The 21,193-nt window shown below is 49.6% G+C and overlaps 1 protein-coding gene across 2 annotated transcripts; it reads left to right on the top strand.

The window, feature by feature from the left end:
- On the top strand, nucleotides 11,266–20,302 carry PIF1 (PIF1 5'-to-3' DNA helicase). Of its 2 annotated transcripts, none has more exons than XM_005685842.3 (13): nucleotides 11,266–12,406; nucleotides 13,131–13,707; nucleotides 14,548–14,680; nucleotides 14,766–14,891; nucleotides 15,010–15,163; nucleotides 15,255–15,369; nucleotides 15,446–15,552; nucleotides 16,691–16,830; nucleotides 17,208–17,314; nucleotides 18,239–18,326; nucleotides 18,483–18,628; nucleotides 19,256–19,447; nucleotides 19,661–20,302. In XM_005685842.3, exons 1-13 carry the CDS (start codon nucleotides 12,312–12,314, stop codon nucleotides 19,718–19,720), a joined length of 2,040 nt encoding a protein of 679 aa, XP_005685899.2. In that variant the 5' UTR covers nucleotides 11,266–12,311; the 3' UTR covers nucleotides 19,721–20,302. The 2 variants fall into 2 exon arrangements, with proteins under 2 accessions (XP_005685899.2, XP_017909829.1); XM_018054340.1 differs by having other exon boundaries at nucleotides 12,327–12,496.

The raw sequence follows: 21,193 nt of genomic DNA, 5'->3' as shown, positions 1-21,193 counted from the left end.
CTATGCTGTCCCTCTAGTTGTTGCCTCCACACTACACACATTCTTTCAACACGAATATTTTATTTGCCCTAATTATTTTTCAGGCCCCGCACTAATGGCTGGAAGATAACAGAAGGACCAAGTGTCCTTGGCCTTTATCAAGAGAGAAAGGCATGTAAACAGAGAAAACTATATGTTAAATGTGAGGGAAAATGCATAGAGGAAGGGCACCAAAACTGAGACAGAACAGCATTCCAGGCAGAGGGAACAATGTGAGCAATGGTGTGGAGGCAGGAAACAGGTGTGTGTGGGTGTGGGTGTGGGTGTGGGTGTGTGGGTGTGTGGGTGTGTGTGGATGTAGGGAGACCAGACTGGAGAAGAAGACAGAGCTCCATACAGTGAGGACCTTGAAGGTCATTTTAACCTCAGGGCAATGGGATGTTATTGAAAGTCTAGGACTTTGGAAGGGATGGAGTGTGTTTTGCATCTGTGCCATTTGATCAACAAAGTTTATTGAGTGCCTCTGAAGCGGTATATTTTCCAGTACATCATCCTGGCATTTGTCTGTCTCAAAAGAACTTAGGACACCTCCGATATCTGCTAACTGTACTAAATTCTTCACATATATTTCATTTAATCCTCACAAAAGTAGGTTCCCATCCATGAAATAGAATTTTTATCCTCATTTTACAGATCCAGAATTCAAGGCTTAGTGGCTTCTCTGGTGACTCAGTTCAGTTCAGCTCAGTCGTGTCCAGCTCTTTGCCACCCCATGCACTGCAGCACTCCAGGCTTCCCTGTCCATCATCAACTCCCAGAGCTTGCTCAAACTCATGGCCATTGAGTTGGTGATGCCACCCAACCATCTCATCCTCTGTCATCCCCTTCTCCTCCTGCCTTCAATCTTTCCCAGCATCACGGTCTTTTCCAATGAGTCAGCTCCTCGCATCAGGTGGTCAAACTATTGGAGTTTCAGCTTCAGCATCAGTCCTTCCAAAGAATATTCAGGACTGATTTCCTTTAGGATGGACTGGTTTGATATCTTTGCAGTCCAAGGGGCTCTCAAGAGTCTTCTCCCTGGTGGCTCAGTGGTAAAGAATCTGCCTGTCAATGCAAGAGACACGGGTTTGATCCCTGATCCAAGAAGATCCTACGTGCCAGAGAGCAACTAAGGCTGTGCACCACAACTGTTGAGCCTGTGCTCTAGAGCCTGGGGGCCACAACTACTGAGCCCACGTGTGGCAGCTACTGAAGCCTTGCGCCCTAGGGCCCCTGCTCTGCAACAAAAGAAGCCACCACAATGAGAAGCCCTCACACTGCAACTGGACAGCAGCCCCCGCCCACCACAACTAGAGACAAGCCCTCATAGCAACAAAGATTCATCTCAGACAAAAAAAAAAAAAAAAAAGTGAATCCAAAGCTAGGACCTGTTTAAGATCACTTGACTGATAAGTGGTGGCCCGAGGATTCAAACCTCGCCTGACTCCAGAGTCTGTGCTCTCTACTAAATTATATCTTTTGGCAGCATGGTGTGAGCAGGCTACTCAAAAGCCTAGGCCCTGCCTTGGAGAGGTATGAATCAGTAGGAGGGTAGACAAGTCCTGAGAAGGGGTACACCATGTGTGCTAAGAGCTGGTTTTCAGAGGGCTGGAGTGGCTAAGCTGTATTCTAACAGGCTTAGATGGATGGGGGCAGAGGAGGAGTCGCAGCAATTTAGGAAGTGGGAATGTCTCACAAAGAGAACTTGTAGAACACCCTGACTTGTTAGGGGACTGCAGGCAGGTGTCTGTGGTCATATGTGTGTGTGATGGTGGTGGGGAGTTCAGAAAGATGCCACCAAGGAGGCAGCAGCAGCTAGAGTCCTGAGTACCTTGAATATTGACCTGAGAGACTGGAAATTTTTCCTGCAAGTAGCTGGGGGCTGCTGAAGCACTGGAGCAGGATCTGACATGGATTTTCATATTAATACCTTATTTTTGGAACTGGTGTGTGTGGGTGGGATGAATGGAGAGAGTAGCGTGGAAACATATACACTGCCATGTGAGAAATAGATAGCCAGTGGGAATTTGCTGTATGACTCAGGGAACTCACACAGGGCTCTGTGACAACCTGGAAGCAGTGGGAAGGGGTCGGTGTTAGGAGGGAGGTTCAAGAGGGAGAGGACATATATATACCTATGGCTGATTCATGTTGATGTATGTCAGAGACCAACACAACATTGAAAGCAATTATCCTTCAATTAAAAATAAATTTTTAAAAAAACCAAAAAAAAAAAAAAAAAAAGAACTAGTATGTGAAGAATGGTGACAGGGTAAGAGAGACATGGAGACCCACTGGGTCAGAGGTTGTCACAGAAATCCAGGTTGGAGTTGATGGAGCCGGAACCAGGCCAGTGGTTTATACGGATGGTAGAAGCAGATTCAAGAGATAGTAGAGATAGAGAATCAGGACTTGGAGAGAATGGCTTCATTATTCGTTGATAAATATCCATTCAGTAATATCTGTTGAGAGGTTACCATGTCTCGGGCATTGTTCTAAACACAAGGCACAAAGCCATAACGTGACAAGGGTGATCTCTGCCCTTTTGAAGCCGGAAGAGAGTGATGATAGGCAAATAAACAAATGACCATGATAGCAACACAATGTGGTACGTTTTCTAAGGGAAATAAACAGGTAATAAAATAGTAATTTTAGATATAGTGTGAGTGGGCGGGGGGGGGGGGGGAACCTTTCCACAGAGTGGAAATTTCAGCTGAGACATGAAAGTTGAAAAAGAGAAAGTCCCAGAAAGAGGCAAAGGGGAGGGGGGGAGCGGTATTTCATACAAAAGAAACAGCAAACGCAAAGACTCTGGCATGGGGTCGTCAAGGAACACGAAGGAGACAAGTGTGACAGAAGTGCAGTGAGTAAAGAAGAAGGTGGTAGGACTTCCCTGGTGGTCCAGGGGTTGAGAATCCGCCTGCCAAAGCAGGGGACACGAGTTCGATCCCTGGTCTGGAAAGATCGCATATGCCAAGGAATAACTAAGCCCGTGCACTACAGCTATTGAGCCTGTTCTTTAGAGCCTGCGAGCCACGACTGCTGAGTGCACTCACCACCACCAGCTGAAGCCTGGGCACCTAGAACCCTTGCTGCCCAAGATAAGCCCTGCCAGGAGAAGCCCATGCACTGCAACCAGACAGTAGCTCCTGCTCGTGGCAACTAGAGAAAAGCCCGTGAGCAGCAATGAAGAGCCAGCACAGTCAATAAATTAAATCAATAAATCTTTAAAGAAAACAGAAGAGGAGGGTGGAAGTTTGAGGTCACAGTGGAAGAAAGGGAGAGAGCTGGCCTCAGACTATGGTAAGGAGCACTAGCCTAGGAAGGCACTGAAGCCTTTAACTAGAGCAGTAGCAACATCTGATTTATATGTTTGTAAAGATCCCACCTGCTGCTGTTTGGAGAAAGGATTGTAGTGGGGACAGAGCAGAATCCAGGAATCCAGTGAGATTATGAGTCATCTGCTCTAATTCAGGGAGCTTCCCAGGTGGCACTACTGGTAAAGAACCTGCCTGTCAATGCATGAGACTCGGGTTTGACCCCTGGATTGGGAAGATCCTCTGGAGGAGGGCATGGCAACCCGCTCCAGTATCCTTGCCTAGAGAATCCCATGGACGGAAGAGCCTGGTGAGCTACAGTCCATGAGGTTGCAGCATCAGACACAACTGAAGCGATTTAGCACGCACACATCCTGTAATCCAGGGGAGGTCTGACAGGCTGCTAACTCTAGGTTGTGGTGTGGGGATGGAGGGAAATGGATAGATTCAAATTACATTTTGATAGCCTATAATAGAAAAAAATCTGAAAAAGGATATCATACATATATGTATCACTTTGCTATGCTTGAAACAACATTTTAAATCAACCATACTTCAATTTTTTCTTTATTCATTCAACTAATGAAGGACATTTAGGTTGCCTCTATGTCTCGGCTATTGTAAAAAGTGCTGCTATGAACGTTGGGGTGCATATATCTTCTGGGGATTTGTTGCTGTTGTTTCATGTATCTTTTTGAATCAGAGTTTTCTCCTGATATATGCCCAGGAGTGGGATTGTTTGGATCATATGGTAACTCTATTTTTAGTGTTTTTTATTTTTTTTAAATACATTTCAGTGATACTTAAAAATTTTTTTTATTTATTTATCTCATTTCTGGCTGCACTGAGTCTTCATTGCTGTGCTTGGGCTTTCTCTGCTTGCACTGGTCAAGGGCTGGGCTACTCTCTAGTTGCAGTGTATGGGCTTCTCATTGAGGTGGCCCCTCTTTTTGCAGGGCATGGGCTCTAGTGCACATGGGCTTCAGTAACTGTGGCTTATGGGCTCTAGAGCATGGGCTCAGTAGTTGTGGTTCATGGGCCCAGTTGCCCCGCAGCACATGGGATCCTGCAGACCAGGGATGGAACCCGTGTCCCCTGTGTTGCACAGTGGATTCCTAACCACTATAGAGAACCTCTGTACAGCTTCCATTTTCCATAGTGACTTTGATAAGGACAGAGTAAAAGGATAAAGGAGGTAATTAAATAGTTAATTCCACCAGGGGATTGTAGGTAGAAAAAACATAGGAGACCCCTGGAAGTTAATGATTACTAAAGAGAGCAGGTTTGCTTAGCCACAAACCAAGCAGCCTTGCTTAGCAACAAAATCATGCAACAAAAGCACGAGATATGCCCCAAATAATAAAACGATGGTGGCGTGAGGCACACATGCTGCCCAGGGAGCTCAGTAAGTTAATGAGCCCTAGGGCATGTTCTCTGGACACATAAAGCATGACCATGTAGGGACAGGAAAATTCCCCTGCCCACCCTAGAGGAGAAGCTAATGATGGGATCATGACATCTACTCAAGAAGAAGTTCTTCTCCTCCTCCCTACTTTTCCTTTGATTGTAAAACTGTAGCCCAGTAAGTTCTCAGCAGCATGCCCTTGTCCGCCTGCTTGTAAGCCTGACAAGCACCCTATTGTAATAAATCACTTCTTATCTATCTCTCCGCCTCTCAATGAAATCTTTTCTGCACCGAGGCATAAAGGACTATGGTACTAGCAGCTCTTTGGAGCTCCCCCCTCACAAACGACCCCAAACAGTTTCAGCTGTAACAATTTACGTTCCCCCAAACTGTGTACATTCTCCACACCCTGTCCAGCATTTGTTGTTTGTGGATTTTTAAATGATAGCCATTCTGACTGGTTTGATACCTCATTGTAGTTTTGATTTGCATTTATCTGATAATTAGTGATGTTGAACATCTTCTCACATACCAATTGGCGAGCTGTATGTCATCTTTGGAAAAATTGGTCCTCCTCCCAGTTTTTGATCGGAGAAGGCAATGGCACCCCACTCCAGTACTCTTGCCTGGAAAATCCCATGGACGGAGGAGCCTGGTAGGCTGTAGTCCATGAGGTCGGGAAGAGTCGGACACGACTGAGCGACTTCACTCACTTTTCACTTTCATGCACTGGAGAAGGAAATGGCAACCCACTCCAGTATACTTGCCTGGAGAATCCCAGGGACGGGGGAGCCTGGTGGGTTGCTGTCTATGGGGTCGCACAGAGTCAGACATGACTGAAGCGACTTAGCAGCAGCAGCAGCAGCCCAGTTTTTGATAAGGTTGTTTCGGGGTTTTTGTCATTAAGTTGTAAGAGCTGTTTGTATACTTGAAAAGTAAGCCGTTGTCAGTAGCATCATTTGCAAATATTTTCTCCCAGTATGTAGATTTCATTTCCATTTTGTTTAAATCAACTATACCTCAATTTAAAAACACAAACATTTTGGAGGTGGAAACAATATTTTTCAATGGTTAGCTGGATGTTGTAGGTGAAGAAGGGATCAAGAATATGGTGTGGTTTTCAACTGGAGCTAAAAATGGAGGTGCCATTTATAGAGATGAAGACAAGAGAAAAACAAGTTTATATGGTATTGGAAAATGAAAGCCGCTCAGTCGTGTCCGACTCTTTGTGACCCCATGGACTATACAGTCCATGGAATTCTCCAGGCCAGAATACTGGAGTGAGTAGCCTTTCCCTTCTCCAGGGGATCTTCCCAACCCAGGCATCGAACCCAGGTCTCCCGCATTGCCGGGGAATTCTTTACCAGCTGAGTTATCACGGAGGAGGAGATTAAAATCTGTTTTGGAGAGAGTGAGTTTAACATACCATTTTAGGCATCTGTATGGAGATAACATCAGGAGGACAAATGAATATGGTCTGGAGATCAGAGGAGAAGGACAGGCGGGGGTCATAATATGGAGAATCAACATGTAGCTAATAATTAATCCGTGGGATTGGATACAACGGGAGAAAAAAAAAATCCTCCCCACATTGAGAGGGCTGGCTGAGGAAAAGGGATCAGCAAAGGAGAATGACATGAAGCCGCCAATATGTAGGAAAAATGAGGGAATGTGTGTTGTGGAAGTTGAGAGCATTTTAATAAGGGAAAATCAGAATCACCTGTACCAGAGGTTCAATAAAATGAGTGTCAGCTGCCCCAAAGAAGAAGCAGTGCGAGGTGAATTCGTGCTCCGTAAGCAGGAAGACCACGAAACACCCTTTCAAGCTCCTCTGCAAGACTGTGTAAGCCTAGGACTGTAAAGGTGGAGAGAGCATGGCGAGAAAGGATCATAAAGGGGAAGAGAAAACGCCTAACAGTGCAATTAGTAAACCACCCCGGTCTGTGTTGATGTCGTCATTATTAGTGAGCCGGAGACTGGACTGAGACTGCCAAGTGGGAGAAAGCAGATAAGATGAACAGAGAGCGTTCTGGAGGAGGAAATGTCATAATGAAGAAAATCCATTCCTCCAGACAGCTTGCGTTAAAACCAGGCTTTGGGTTAGGCGAGGAGACCAGGGAGCAGTGTTGCGCTCCTCTTGGAACTAACCCCGCGGCGGCAGCAGTGAGCAGAAGCCTTACGGCTGCAAAATCTGCGCGCAGCGGACAGGGAGGAAGTCCGGCCACAGAGGTGAGCAATTCATCTGCCTCCGCCTCCCTCTTTCATCAGCCAATCAAGATCCAGCTGAAGACCCGTGGCGCTGGGGCGGGCAGGAGGGCGGAGCCTGAGGACCGTTAATCCATCGCCAGGCGGTGTCCAGCTTTCCTCTGTCCAAGGACTCACTGTTAAACCTGGTGGGCAGACAACCACTTTGGGAAAAGCTATTGCAGTTTCATATAAAACTAAATGTAAACTCCAAGACTCAGCAATTTTTCACCTAGGTATTTTTCCAAGAGAAAATAAAGCACAAATACCACAAAATCCAGATATCCATCAATAGGAAAATGGATAAACTGTAGTATATCCATACAACGCAACACAACTCAGCATTAAAAAGAATCAAACTATTGATACACTCAGCAACATGGATGAAACTCAAAATCATGATGAGTGAAACAAGCCAATACACACAAGAATACATATTGTATAATCTGTGCATTTCACTGTATGTAAAGTTTACATTAAAAAGGTAAGCATAAACTGTAGCTAATTCTATGCATGTTGAAGTGCTTAGTTGTGAAACATACTGTTGTCTGCAACTTTGAACTGCATCACAAAAGATGGATTGATAAATGCGGGGATGGATAGGTGTGTTAAAACAAACACTTCCCTGAGGGCTCAGCCAGTAAGGAATCTGCCTGCAATGTGAGAGACCTTGGTTCTATTCCTGGGTCGCAAAGATCCCCTGGAAAAGGCAATGGCAACCCACTCCAGTATTCTTACCTGGAGAATTCCATGGGCAGAGGAGCCTGGCAACCATGGTCCATGGGGTCGCAAAGAGTCAGGCATGACTGAGCGACTAACACAAAAAACAAATACAGCAAAATATTAATTGTAGAATCTTGATGCTAGGTATATGGTGTTCACTGTAAAAGGCTTTCAATCTTTCTGTACATGTTGGAATATATTTTCAGAATAAAATATTTGGGGTGCCAGGGGCTGAGAACAGAGGAATGGGAGTTATTGTCTCAGTTCAGTTCAGTTCATTTCAGTCACTCAGTCGTGTACAGCTCTTTGTGACCCCATGAACAGAAGCACATCAGGCCTCCCTGTCCATTACCAACTCCTGGAGTCCACCCAAACCCATATCCATTGAGTCGGTGATGCCATCCAACCATCTTATCCTCTGTCATCCCCTTCTCCTCTTGCCCTCAATCTTTCCCAGCATCGGGATCTTTTCAAATGAGTCAGCTCTATGGCAACCCACTCCAGTGTTCTTGCTTGGAGAATCCCAAGGATGGGAGAGCCTGGTGGGCGGACGCCTATGGGGTCACACAGAGTTGGACACGACTGAAGCGACAGCAGCAGCAGCAGCAGCAGCAGCAGCTCTTCGCATCAGGTGGCCAAAGTATTGGAGTTTCAGCTTCAGCATCAGTCCTTCCAATGAACACCCAGGACTGACCTTCTTTAGGAATGACTGGTTGGATCTCCTTGCAGTCCAAGGGACTCTCAAGAGTCTTCTCCAACACCACACTTCAAAAGCATCAATTCTTTGGTGCTCAGCTTTCTTCATAGTCCAACTCTCACATCCATACATGACCACTGGAAAAACCATAGCCTTGACTAAATGGACCTTTGTTGACAAAGTAATGTCTCTGCTTTTTAATATGCTCTCTAGGTTGGTCATAACTTTTCTTCCAAGGAGTAAGTGTCTTTTAATTTCATGGCTGCAGTCACCATCTGCAGTGATTTTGGAGCCCAGAAAAATAAAATCAGCCACTGTTTCCACTGTTTCCCCATCTGTTTGCCATGAAGTGATGGGATCAGATGCCATGATCTTAGTTTTCTGAATGTTTAAGTCAGCTTTTTCAGTCTCCTCTTTTACCTTCATCAAGAGGCTCTTTAGTTCTTCACTTTCTGCCATAAGGGTGGTGTCATCTGCATATCTGAGGTTATTGATATTTCTCCCGGCAATCTTGATTCCAGCTTGTGCTTCCTCCAGCCCAGCGTTTCTCATGATGTACTCTGCATATAAATTAAATAAGCAGGGTGACAATATACAGCCTTGATGTACTCCTTTTCCTATTTGGAACCAGTCTGTTGTTCCATGTCCAGTTCTAACTGTTGCTTCCTGACCTGCATATAGGTTTCTCAAGAGGCAGGTCAGGTGATCTGGTGTTCCCATCTCTTTCAGAATTTTCCACAGTGTATTTGTGATCCACACAGTCAAAGGCTTTGGCATAGTCAATAAAGCAGAAATAGATGTTTTTCTGGAACTCTCTTGCTTTTTCCATGATTCAGCAGATGTTGGCAATTTGATCTCTGGTTCCTCTGCCTTTTCTAAATCCAGCTTGAACATCTGGAAGTTCACGGTTCATGCATTGCTGAAGCCTGACTTGGAGAATTTTAAGCATCACTTTACTTGCGTGTGAGATGAGTGCAGCTGTGCGGTAGTTTGAGCATTCTTTGGCATTGCCTTTCTTTGGGATTGGAATGAAAACTGACCTTTTCCAGTCCTGTGGCCACTGCTGACTTTTCCAAATTTGCTGGCATATTGAGTGCAGCACTTTCACAGCATCATCTTTCAGGATTTGAAATAGCTCAACTGGGATTCCATCACCTCCACTAGCTTTGTTCGTAGTGATGCATCACCTCCACTAGCTTTGTTCATAGTGATGCTTCCTAAGGCCCACTTGACTTCACATTCCAGGATGTCTGGTCTAATGGGTACAAAGTTTCTGTTTCAGAATAATGAAACTTTTCTGAAAATAGTGGTGATGGTTATACAATATCTGAATGCAGTTAATGGTAATGGATTGTATACTGAAAAATAGTCAGTATGGTGAATTTTATGTTATGTATATTTTACAATTAAAAAAAAAATTTGAGGGCATTCCCTTGCAGTCCAGTGGTTATGACTTGGGGCTTTCACTGCAAGGGGCTGGTTTAGATCCCTGGTTGGTGAACTAAAATCCCGCAAGCTGCATGGTGAGTCCAGATGAAAAACATACTGGGGGAAAATTCATATGGAAGTCTCCATGCTTTCTCTGGAACCAGTCTGGGATACGACACAGAGAGAAGGGAGAAGGGAGCAGGCTGTGTGAGTGTGCTGGGCCTACTTTGAGCACAGGGTAGTGGGCAGAGAGAACATAGGCTGTGGAAATAGACACAGACATACATTCATAATCCCAGCTTTCATTTTCTAGCTCGTAATTATATTTGTTTCTTATTGTTATAGCTACTATAACAAATTACCACAAATTTGGTGGCTTAAAACAAGACAAACTGATTATCTTGCAGTTCTAGAGGCCTAAAATGTGTCTCATTGGACTTAAATCAAGAGCTGTGTTCCTTCTGGCGAATCTAGAGGGGAACCCACTTCCTCTAGCCTTTTCCACCTTCAAGAAACCTGTATCCCATATGGCTTGGTTCATGGCCCTTTCTTCCATTTTCTAGGCTAGCAGTAACATCTTCAAATCAGCCTTTCTCTCTTTCTTTCACACACACACAAACACACACATGTCCACTTATTCATCACATCTCCTCTGACTCTCTAGCCTCCCTTATAAGAATACTAATTGAACCTACCCAGAAAACCCAGGGTAGTCTCCCCATGTCAAGATCCTTAATTTATCACATCTGCAAAGTCCCTTTTGCTATGTTAAGTAACATACAAAAGGAATCTGGGGATTAGGATGCAGACATATTTGGGGGGGTATCATTATTCTGCTTACAACAATGATATTAAATTTTTTTCTGTGCCACTAGAAGAAGGCTCGCTCTCTTCCCTGGTGGCTCAGAGGTTAAAGCGTCTGCCTCCAATGCGGGAGACCTGGGTTCGATCCCTGGGTCAGGAAGATCCCCTGGAGAAGGAAATGGCAACCCACTCCAGTATTCTTGCCTGGAGAATCCCATGGATGGGGGAGCCTGGTAGACTACAGTCCATGGGGTCGCAAAGAGTCGGACACGACTGAGCGACTTCACCTTACCTTAGTAGTCATATGTCAAAACAACATTTAAGAGGAAAAATATTTTTCATTTTTATTTTTTCCTAACAGACTTATTGAGATACAATTCACATACCATACGATTTAAAGCAAATAATTTGATGGTTTTTAGTATAGTCATAGCTATGCATTTTCATCTTTCTCCATTTTTTTCTCTGTATTTTTTATTTATTATTATTTTTTTTACTTTACAATACTGTATTGGTTTTGCCATACATTGACATGAATCTGTCACGGGTATACATGAATTCCCAATCCTGAACCCCCCTCCCATCACCCTCCCCATATCATCTCTCTGGGTCATACCAGTGCACCAGCCCCAAGCATCCATTTTTAAATATAAGGAAACAAAGGCTTGAGACATCAAGGAAACTTGCTTAGAGACATTAAGGAAACATCAAAACTGCCTCAGGTCTGGTGTAACAAAGTGCCTTTCAGGAGCTGAGATTCCAGTTCAGGCCTGGACTCCCTTCACCAGGTTAGACCAGCCTCTGTCTCTCTTTCTTTCTCTCTGGGAGCAGCGTGGTGTAGTAGTTAAATTAACAGGCCTAGACTTGGCTTCCAGGGTTTGTTTTGCTATCTAAAAGCTATGTGACATCTGGTAAAACTTCCTGGAGCCTTGGTTTCCTTATTTGAAAAATGTGGGCAATTCGATAAATGAGCGAGCTGACTCACCTGTAAGATGCCTTCTAGCTAGTCATTCCAAGATTTAATGAGGGAAAAGAAAATTAAAAACAAATTCCCTATGCATTCAGTGCAATGAGAGGGATACGCATTCCCTGAAGACAGAGGCTCGCTCTCTTCCCTTGTACTCTGAGCACTTGGTCACAGGTCTCAGTTCTTCACTGATGTGTCTCAGACGGATGGAAAAGACAAATGAGTAAAATGACACAAAGACCGATAAGCGTTGAAGGAACTGGGGGTGGGGGGGCACCGGGAGCAGCAGGCTCGGTCAGGGGGCGAGGGCTGGAGGGCGGTCTACCCAGAAACGGACAAAGGTCCCGTGAGTGTAAACATAGATGGGAGGGATCAGAGGCAGCTCTTCCCCAAGGCCAAGTTCAGCCGCTGTGTGAGGGCTAGAGGGGAGGAAGTCTGTGTTAGAGGCAAGGTCTTGACAATAAATCTTCAGAGAAGAAATTGGTGACGCTAATCCACGCGCGGCCCAGCTGCAGTCTCGGTCCCCTCCCACCACATCCACTCATCCGCGCGACTTGGTATGCTCCGCCACCACAATAAGCCTCCTTCCTCTGGCGTGCTATTGGTACAGCCCAAGTTCTGAGGGTAGGAACGCAAGAAAGACACGCCCCTTGTCACGCCCGCTTTCTCTGATTGGCTAGAAAATTTAAAGATCCTGCAGGTGATAGGATGATTCTCCACTCCCAGAATTTGAAAGTTTCCAGTGTGCTGCTTATGCCTGCAGGCCGACTTTTCTCAACTGGTTCGTCCGAGCGCTGGCACAAGTGAGTGTCCACCTGATCCCAGACGTGGGAGGCAGAATGTTCTTCTTCAAGGGGTCCCTGCCGGGAGGGTGCATACGAATGAATCAGACGGTGCGTTGACTGGTTCCTGGAAGCCAGGGTCCCTCCGCTATTTCCGTAGCCAAATAATTTCTACTTCCACCCCACCTTAGAGATGGGAAGCACCAGAGCTTCCGAATCACACGATCCCTGACTCCTACCAGCCGTTGTGGTCTCTTTCAGCCTGTTTTCCAATTCTGTACATGGGAAAGAGTGACACTAGCTTGGCTGCATATAAACCAGTGAAGGTAGCTGGGAGAGGGAAGGCGCTGATAACATGCCAGTCCTGTTTACCTCCACAAGTGAGTCTCCTGCTTCCTTGCGGAGAGGACAGAAGATTCCCGTGCCCTCCCTGGGTCTCTTAGAAGCAAGCTTCTATTCTGTTCAGGGGCTCCCTTCTGTGGCTCTTGTCGGACAGCAGAGGTTCCCAATCAGTGCGCTTGACGTTGCCCGTCCGCAGCTCTGGAAATTATTGTGTGGGAGAGAAAAGTCTAGGAGAATTTCCTGTTTGCCCCAGGGTGCTTTTACAGTCTCCGTGACCTCTTTGTGTTACCAGTGACAGCCCTGGGACCCTTTGTGGCTTTGACTGGGCTCCCTATCCAGACTTCCGTACCACCTATGGTGTCCCCTGAGTCCCTGTAACGCCTGTGCTCCGGTCTTTTTGCAGACCTGCAGAGGCGGCGGCGATGCTTTCGGGCACCCAGGCAGCGGCCGCAGAATGCGAGGACGGAGAACTGCGGTGCCGTGTGGCTGTGGAGGAGCTGAGCCCCGGTGGGCAGCCGCGAAGGCGCCAGTCCCTACGCACGGCGGAGCTGAGCCTGGGTCGTAACGAGCGCGGCGAGTTGATGCTGAGGTTGCAGGCGCCCGGGCCCGCTGGGCGGCCGCGCTGCTTCCCCGTGCGCGCCGCGCGCCTCTTCACCCGCTTCGCTGCAGCCGGGCGCAGCACTCTGCGGTTCCCCGCCGACAGCACTCTCCCGGCCAGGGCTGTCCAGCTGCTGCTCTCCGATTGCCCCCCGGACCGCCTGCGCCGCTTCCTGCATACGCTGCGCCTCAAGCTGGCTGTAGCCCCGGGTCCCGGGCCGGGCTCCGCCCGCACGCAGCTGCTTGGCCCGCGGCCCCGCGACTTCATCAGCATCAGCCCGGTGCAGCCCGAGGAGTTGCGGCGCGCGGCGGCCACCCGGGTCACGGATACCAGGCCGGTGAAGCGGCCCACGGAACCTCCTGAGGGAGCCAAGCCCCGCACCGTGAGGACAGGAAAACGGGGGTAGCCTTGGGGAGTGGGAGATGGAAGAGACCGAGGAAGCCCAAGTTTAGGGGGAAGATGGTGGTATTTGAGATGGCTGCTGATTACTTCAGAGGAAATATTCATCAGGCTTCTGAGACTAACGGAAATATGGGAATTGTGCGTGTGTTTCTCATAGTGCAATCCTTGAGATTGAGCAGTGAGAATAGGAAAAATGTGCTTAGGTCATGTTAAAAGAGAGCAGAGAAGGTGCTTCAGAAGAAATGTAGGAATGAGGTCCTCCTGGAGGAGGAGAGGAGGTTTTGGAGAGAATAAAGTGATCAGCTGTGTTAGGGGCAGCCCACAAGTCCAATCAGATGCAGGGAGGTGTTGGGGGACAAAGTCTGGTGGATGTGACAGTGTTCGCAAACTGGAACAGATGGATCACAAACCACAGAGAAGATGGAGATGGGGCAAAAAGGGGCCCTGGCTAAGCAGGGTTGGCTTGGGAGATTTTAGGTCAAAGAGACAGATTGTGACAGGAAGAGTTGTGAGAAGGAAGGATGGGTGAGAGGACCAAGAGAGGTAGGGAACCCAGGAGAGGATGCTGAGGAGAATCTAGACCTGCAGACAGGGGACTTTAGGGGTGATACCCAGAGTCAGTGGAGATCCAGCTTTGATCCCTTCCTCAGGGAGAGACCTGGACCCCTGTGGTTACTGGCAAGATCTCCAGATGAGCCAAGGCTGCCCAAGGGCTCCAAGGAGAGAAGCCAGCAGAGACACAAAGGGCTACCAGACCAAGAAGGGAGGGGGTGATGCCGAGGAGATGTGGGGAGGTCCTGAGACAGCCCTCTCCCCCTAGGAAGTTGCAAGGTGGCCCCTGCCTGTGAAGAGGCTGAGATTGCCCCCCACCAAACCAGAGCTTTCCAAGGAACAGGCTGCTGTCCTGAGGGCTGTCCTGAAAGGCCAGAGCATTTTCTTCACTGGAAGTGCAGGTAGTGGTGGGACAGAGTGGGTGTGGGGAGAAGAGGGGTGGGCTGGGATGGAGGAGAAGTGGCCCTGACTTTGCCCCCTGCCCAGGGACGGGGAAGTCTTACCTGCTGAAGCGTATCCTGGGCTCACTGCCTCCCACGGGCACTGTGGCCACTGCCAGCACTGGGGTGGCAGCCTGCCACATCGGGGGTACTACCCTCCATGCCTTTGCAGGTAAGTGAGAGCTCCTGGGGTTTAAACTGGGAGCAAGCCAGGCTGGTGAGAAGGGAGGGGAGGTCAGGGTTGAGACAAGGCTGTGATCTCAGCCCAGGCTGAATAGTGTCCCTCACAGGCATTGGCTCGGGCCAGGCTCCCCTGGCCCAGTGTGTGGCCCTGGCCCAGCGGCCCGGCGTGCGGCAGGGTTGGCTGAACTGCCAGCGGCTAGTCATTGATGAGATCTCCATGGTGGAAGCGGACCTGTTTGACAAGCTGGAGGCCGTGGCCAGGTCAGTATGTGCAGTGAGGACTGGGTTCTGGTGGTCTTCAGGGTGGAACCCAACAACCCCAGCCCCTAGAGCACCCCATGCTCCTCTCCAGAGCCGTCCGGCAGCAGAATAAGCCATTCGGAGGGATCCAGCTCATCATCTGTGGGGACTTCCTGCAGCTGCCACCTGTAACCAAGGGATCCCAGCTCCCACAGTTCTGCTTCCAGGTACCACTTGCCCTCCGGCCCTAACCCCCATGGGGGTCTGCTCTGCTCCCTGACTCCCCCACCTTGCCCCCACCAGGCCAAGAGCTGGAGGAGGTGTGTCCAAGTGACCCTGGAACTGACTGAGGTGTGGAGGCAAACGGACAAGACCTTCATCTCTCTACTGCAAGCTGTGCGGCTGGGCAGGTGGGGCCTAGTGAAGAGAGAAAGGGCCACTGGATGAGGATCCAAGCATGGATCAGAGAGGAGCACAGGGACCCAGAGAAGGGGGAGAAGTGCTTCATGACCCCATACAAGACTGTCACTCTGTGAGCATCAGCCAGCACAGGGCCTGGCACAGAGTACATTTCAGGGAATTATGGGCAGATAGAGACACTCCCATTTTATACATGCAGAAACTAGGGTTCAAAGAGGCAAAGTGACTTGCCCAGAGTCATGGCTAATAAGTGGCTGAGCTGGAATTTGCACTCGGGTCTGATGCTGAAACCCAAGTTCCTTCTACTCTTAAGAGTCTGTGGGGTCAGCTGGTACAGGAGGAGCGGTTGCAGACGTGATCCCACCCTAGCAAGGACAAAAGATTGAGATGCTACAGCTGCTCTAGCACGGGAGTGGAAAGGAGGCCAAAGGGCAGAAGAAATGAGCCAGAGCTGGGCCTTGAGACCCAAGTCAAACTGGGGAGGGGTGGTGGGGAGGGGCTTTCCAGGAGGCAGGTAGGAAGGTGCACGGCACACACCAGCAGTGTAGGGGACAAGAGGAAGGCTGAGTGGCACAGCAGTCAGAGATGGTCCCAACATCTGCCCCCTCCTCCCACTTGAGTTGCTGCAGCATCCAGTCTTCCCCAGGAGGAAGGCTTGAAATGGGGAAAATAGAAACACAGGCTATATTTTTTTTTTCCCTGTAAGGCAGCAGGCAAGGGACTAGAAAATTGTAGCCTGGAGGGTGATCTGATGATAGGGTGCCAGTATTACAGGGTATCAGCCTCAACCTCAGAGCCTTGTCTGCATCTCTAAATCTCTGGCCCGTGCTCACTCATCAGATCCAACTTCCTCAAGAGGGCAGCTAGTTCCGATCTGAGGACAGACACAGGGAAGGGTGCCTGCCCCTGATCACAGTCATGCACCGTTGCTCTATGTCTGGGGTCCAAGTGAGGAAGAAACAAGTTGGTCAGCCTGGGAACTAGCAAATCTTGCCCTGGTACCCTATCCAGTCCCCAGCCCTGGTCCATGGCCTGACACGTGGGCTACACGTGGGCCACACGTGGGCCACATGCCCCACTTTCCCTGGTGTTCAGCTTGGCTCTGCCCTGATAACCTGGCCTCCATAGGTGCTCAGATGAAGTCACCCGCCAGCTCCGGGCCACAGCTGCCCACAAGGTGGGGCGAGATGGCATTGTGGCCACAAGGCTCTGCACCCACCAGGATGATGTGGCCCTTACCAATGAGAGGCAGCTGCAGGAGCTACCAGGTGAGCAGGGAGCTGGAGCTAGGCCAGACCAGCTAGAAAAGGCCATTGGGCAGACATCTCCCCTCCAACCCCCACTCCAGGTAGCCTGGACCCTTGGTGTCATATGAATATATTGGTCCCCCTAGCCTTAATGGCCATAAAGTCCCCTAGGTCTGCAGATGTAATTGTGACTTTGAGAGGTGTGACCTTTTCTGGGTCAAAGTCACTCAGCCAGTAAACACTAAGAATGAGACTTGAACAGGCCTCTGACTTCAGAGCCCCAGCTAGGCCTGAGCTGTCCTCACTGCCTCTCCCAGGCCCTGGGCTAATGTGCGGTTTTTTGGAAATTGAGTCACAAGTCAGTGACTTGTAGTCTGTCTGCCCGAATCTTTCCCCAGGTGAAGTACACAGCTTTGAGGCCATGGACAGTGACCCTGAGCAAGCCCGGACCCTGGATGCCCAGTGTCCTGTTAGCCAGCTCCTTCAGCTAAAGCTGGGGGCCCAGGTGAGTGGGAAGTGGGGCCTAGACCCTGAGGGCTAGGCCTCCCAGATCCCTGCCCTTCTGTACAGGCTGCCCCATGGCCAGAGGACCCACCTCTGGCCACAATAAACTCTTTCCCTCCTGTTCCCGCCCACCTTCCTGTCTTCTCTTTTCCACTGCTCCCCTCTTCTCCCACTTGGCGCTCCAAGCAGTGCTGCTTTAGACAGATCACTCTCCTTTGCTGAAGCTGGGTTTCCTCATCTCTAAATTCAGAGAAGGGGACTTTTAATCCAATAGTTAAGAATTTGCCTTTCAATGTAGGCGATGAGGGTTCAATCTCTGATCAGGGAAACTAAGATTACACATGCAATGGGGCAACTAAGCCTGAGCTCTGCAACTAGAGAGCACACAGCCACAGCTACTGAGCCCACCTGCTCTAGAGCTCATGCTCCACACCATGCACTGCAACGAAGACCCAGCACAGCCACAAACATTAATAAATAAATCCAGAGTAAAATACCTATCGCACACAATTGTCTTCTGTAGTGCACCCTATATTGTGAGTCTCTTCTTCCCTCCATGAGAGTGAGGGTAGCCAAATGGGGGCCTTTCCTTAGGTTTCAAAGGGCCCCCCAGGGGTAATTGCAGGCACAGTGGTTAGAAGAAGGCTATCACTCAAGACTGATAAACATAACCTGTAATAGACATGGTCATTGTCAAAGCCCTGTCACCTTATTATTCTGTATCCCCTCCTTCTAAGGTAAACTGAGCAAATGCCATTCTCCTTTGACACAAGGGGAAACCTAGGGAAATAAAGCAGCTTGTTCCAGGGATCCCTGGACTCAGTGCCTCTCCATGACAGCCCCCAGCCTCGCAGCAAGGCCTGGAGCTGAGACCAGGCGTAGGGATGCACGGCTGTCTATGCTTCCCGTTTTCCTTCCCTCGCAGGTGATGCTGGTGAAGAACTTGGCAGTGTCTCGGGGCCTGGTGAATGGTGCCCGAGGGGTGGTAGTCGGGTTCGAGGCCGAGGGGAGAGGTAAGTGGTGGGGAAGCAGTCCTACTGCGCAGGTTCGCAGCAGGGCCCCAGGGGTAGCGTATGGAGGAAAAGGCTAATGTGGAAAGGTGAGGATAGGTCTCACCTTGGAGTCCTGACGTGGGAATGAAAGGTGAGACTTCTCCGCACCCCCCTCAGGGCTACCGCAGGTACGGTTCCTGTGTGGAGTCACCGAGGTCATCCGCGCTGACCGCTGGACGGTGCAGACCACTGGGGGCCAGCTCCTCAGCCGGCAGCAGCTGCCCCTGCAGCTGGCCTGGGCCATTTCCATTCACAAGAGCCAGGTGAGTGCAGGGTGGCACTCAGGGCAGGGTGGCAGCAGGGCAGGGTGGAAGGGGCAGGATAGGCCTGGGCACATTGAAGGGTGGAGGTCTCAAAGGCCTTGGGAGTGATGGAAAGTTCCAGACCAGCTGAAGAATAAACCTTTCTTTAGCACGTTTCCCATCCTGCCTCATCTCTTTCCTGGACACATATATTTCCTTCTTTCCTCTCCTGCCATTTTCTGAGCCACTATTGGATATGTTAATTTGAACATGTTATGATCACTCTGTGAGGTATAGTTGTAAGAATCACTTCTGTTTTACAGAAGAGGAAACCAAAATCAGAGAGGTTAAGTGACTCGTCCAGGGTCATACATGTAGTACCAGGCAGAGCAAGACTCGTTTCCATGCCTGTCTGACCCAGACCTGAGCTCTTTCCTTTCACCCTTATCCCTCTGCTCTTCTCTTGGATCCATATTTCCTGGACACCCCCTTAATCAGACACCAGTCATCCTGTCTCTCTAGCTCAGACTCTGTGAATGGGGTGAGGAGATCAGGGGCCATAGCTGGGCTGATGGTGGTGGGGTCAGCTTCTTGGGCACAAGTGAATACAGGCTGAGGTGGCTCCAGCCCTGTCTCTCCCTGCCCCAGGGCATGTCCCTGGATTGTGTGGAGATGTCTCTGGGCCGTGTGTTTGCCAGCGGCCAGGCCTACGTGGCCCTTTCCCGGGCCCGCAGCCTAGAGGGCCTCCGCGTGTTGGACTTTGACCCCATGGTGGTTCGCTGTGACCCCCGCGTGCTGAGCTTCTATGCTACCCTGCGGCGGGACAGGGCCCTCAGCCTGGTAAGAGGGAGTCACCCAGTGGTGGGCGGAATGTGGCCGTGGGTAGCCTGGGAGCTAGGGGGAAGGGAAGGCCAAAAACACTAGGGTGGGGGTGGCAGAGCCTCCTCTGGCTCCACTGGAGCCAGAGGGCAGGAGGAAGGAGATGCTGGCCCTCCAGCTGTGACCCTAGGGGATGGCACAAGCCCACGAGTGGGTTTCTCTGCTCTGATATAGGAGTCCCCAGATGATGAGGAGGCAACCTCAGACCAGGAGAACGTGGACCCGAACCTTTGATCTGTGAAGAGAAGACAAAGGGTGGTCTCCCCCTCCTCTTGCTCCCTAGGGAGCCAGGCCCTGGGGGATCCCAGGGGGAGGGTGGTCAGTGTCCCATTCCTCCTTTGTCACGGTCTCTCAGCCTCCAGCCGGCTTTCCATCCATTTGCCAGCTGTGCCTCAGTTTCTCCCCTTGCCCTTGGTGAGCTGCCTCCAGGGTCGGGAGTTGGCATGGGGCCTGCAGTGGTAGCTGGCTATATAGGACAGAGCTCTCTGAGCGGCTGGCCACAGGGCCACACAGTTGTGGGCGCTGCTCCCTGTGAGCTACGGAGAGGAGAGGCGGCAGGTGCTCCAAGAGGAGGAACAGGCTGTAGGGGTCCTAGCCGGGGACTCAGCTCCGAAGCAGAGAAAGGAACTTGGGGGCAGTCTTCATAGCCAGATCCAGTCCAGCACAACCCCACCCTGAGCCTAACTTGAGAACACGTGCTGCAAAAATGTGCATCTATATCTTAAGCTGCTCTTTTGGGAAAGACATTGTTTGTGGGAGAATAGATATTCTCAGACTGTATTTATTTAGGACAAATAAACTGGTAAACTGTGTGAAGACTGTTTGTTGAGTCTTCTGTTCTCTTTGAGAAGCCCTAGTGAATTCCTTGGTGGTCCAGTGTTGAGACTGTGCTTCCACATGGGGGTGTAGATTCAATTCCTGATCGGGAAACTAGGATCCTGCATGCCGACTGGCATAGCCAAAAATAAATACATAAAGAACCCCTGCCTGGGACACTGGCTAACTCTTTCCAGGGAAGCTACCCCTGCCCTGTCTGTTTATGCAGAGGTGTCTATTATGTCCTGATGGCTGAGCTCACAGCACCCTTATACGAGGTTTTGTTAGTATCACTGGTTACTTCGCAAAACTGAGGTAGCTGAGTTGTTGACTCACAGTGAAATGACAAGGTGAATCACCATTACGCAACAGGTGGGCATGTTGCTGGTTGAGGTTGATCTCCCATGCAGGGCCTACAGCCATTGGCAAGAGGCTGAATATGCCCTCAAGCTGCAAGAAGGACCAGGGCTTCCGCCCAGAGATGAATTTCCCATCATCCTCCAGAGTCAGGCTATTGAAGATGTCTTAGAGATACAGTTATTTCCTTTGTACCTTCTCCTGAGACTCTCCTCTCTGACCCCACCCTCAACTCACACTGCTGAGGTACCCCCACCCCACCCCCAACCCCTTTCCCTTCACTAGGGACTGATTTCAGCTTTCCCTAGTCTCCGATGAACTCACCCTGCTTAAAGATGTCTTCCTCACAAGACCGCCTGGACACCAGAAAGTCCTGTCCTTAGCAATCCTCTTTCATGGTGAAGATGCTCTCCAGGAGACCCCTAGAGGAGGGAAAACTGGTTCCCTACAAGGGGGATCTCCAGACATCTCTGTCCCTCAGGCCAGATCATGAGAGTAGACTGCCTCATGAGGGAGGTATGCAAGGAACCTCCC

Source organism: Capra hircus, chromosome 10, assembly GCF_001704415.2.
Source record: "Capra hircus breed San Clemente chromosome 10, ASM170441v1, whole genome shotgun sequence".
Lineage (NCBI taxonomy): Eukaryota > Metazoa > Chordata > Mammalia > Artiodactyla > Bovidae > Capra > Capra hircus.
The sequence above is the reverse complement of the archived record's forward strand: the minus strand, read 5'-3'. Positions and strand labels throughout refer to the sequence as shown.

Bases quoted from the DNA above. Each gene is read 5' to 3' on its own strand.
- PIF1 (XM_005685842.3), top strand. From the start codon at position 12,312: ATGATTCTCCACTCCCAGAATTTGAAAGTTTCCAGTGTGCTGCTTATG. The intron at 12,407-13,130 runs GTGAGTGTCCAC...GTCTTTTTGCAG, and splicing joins TCGTCCGAGCGCTGGCACAA to ACCTGCAGAGGCGGCGGCGA. The intron at 19,448-19,660 runs GTAAGAGGGAGT...GCTCTGATATAG, and splicing joins GGGACAGGGCCCTCAGCCTG to GAGTCCCCAGATGATGAGGA.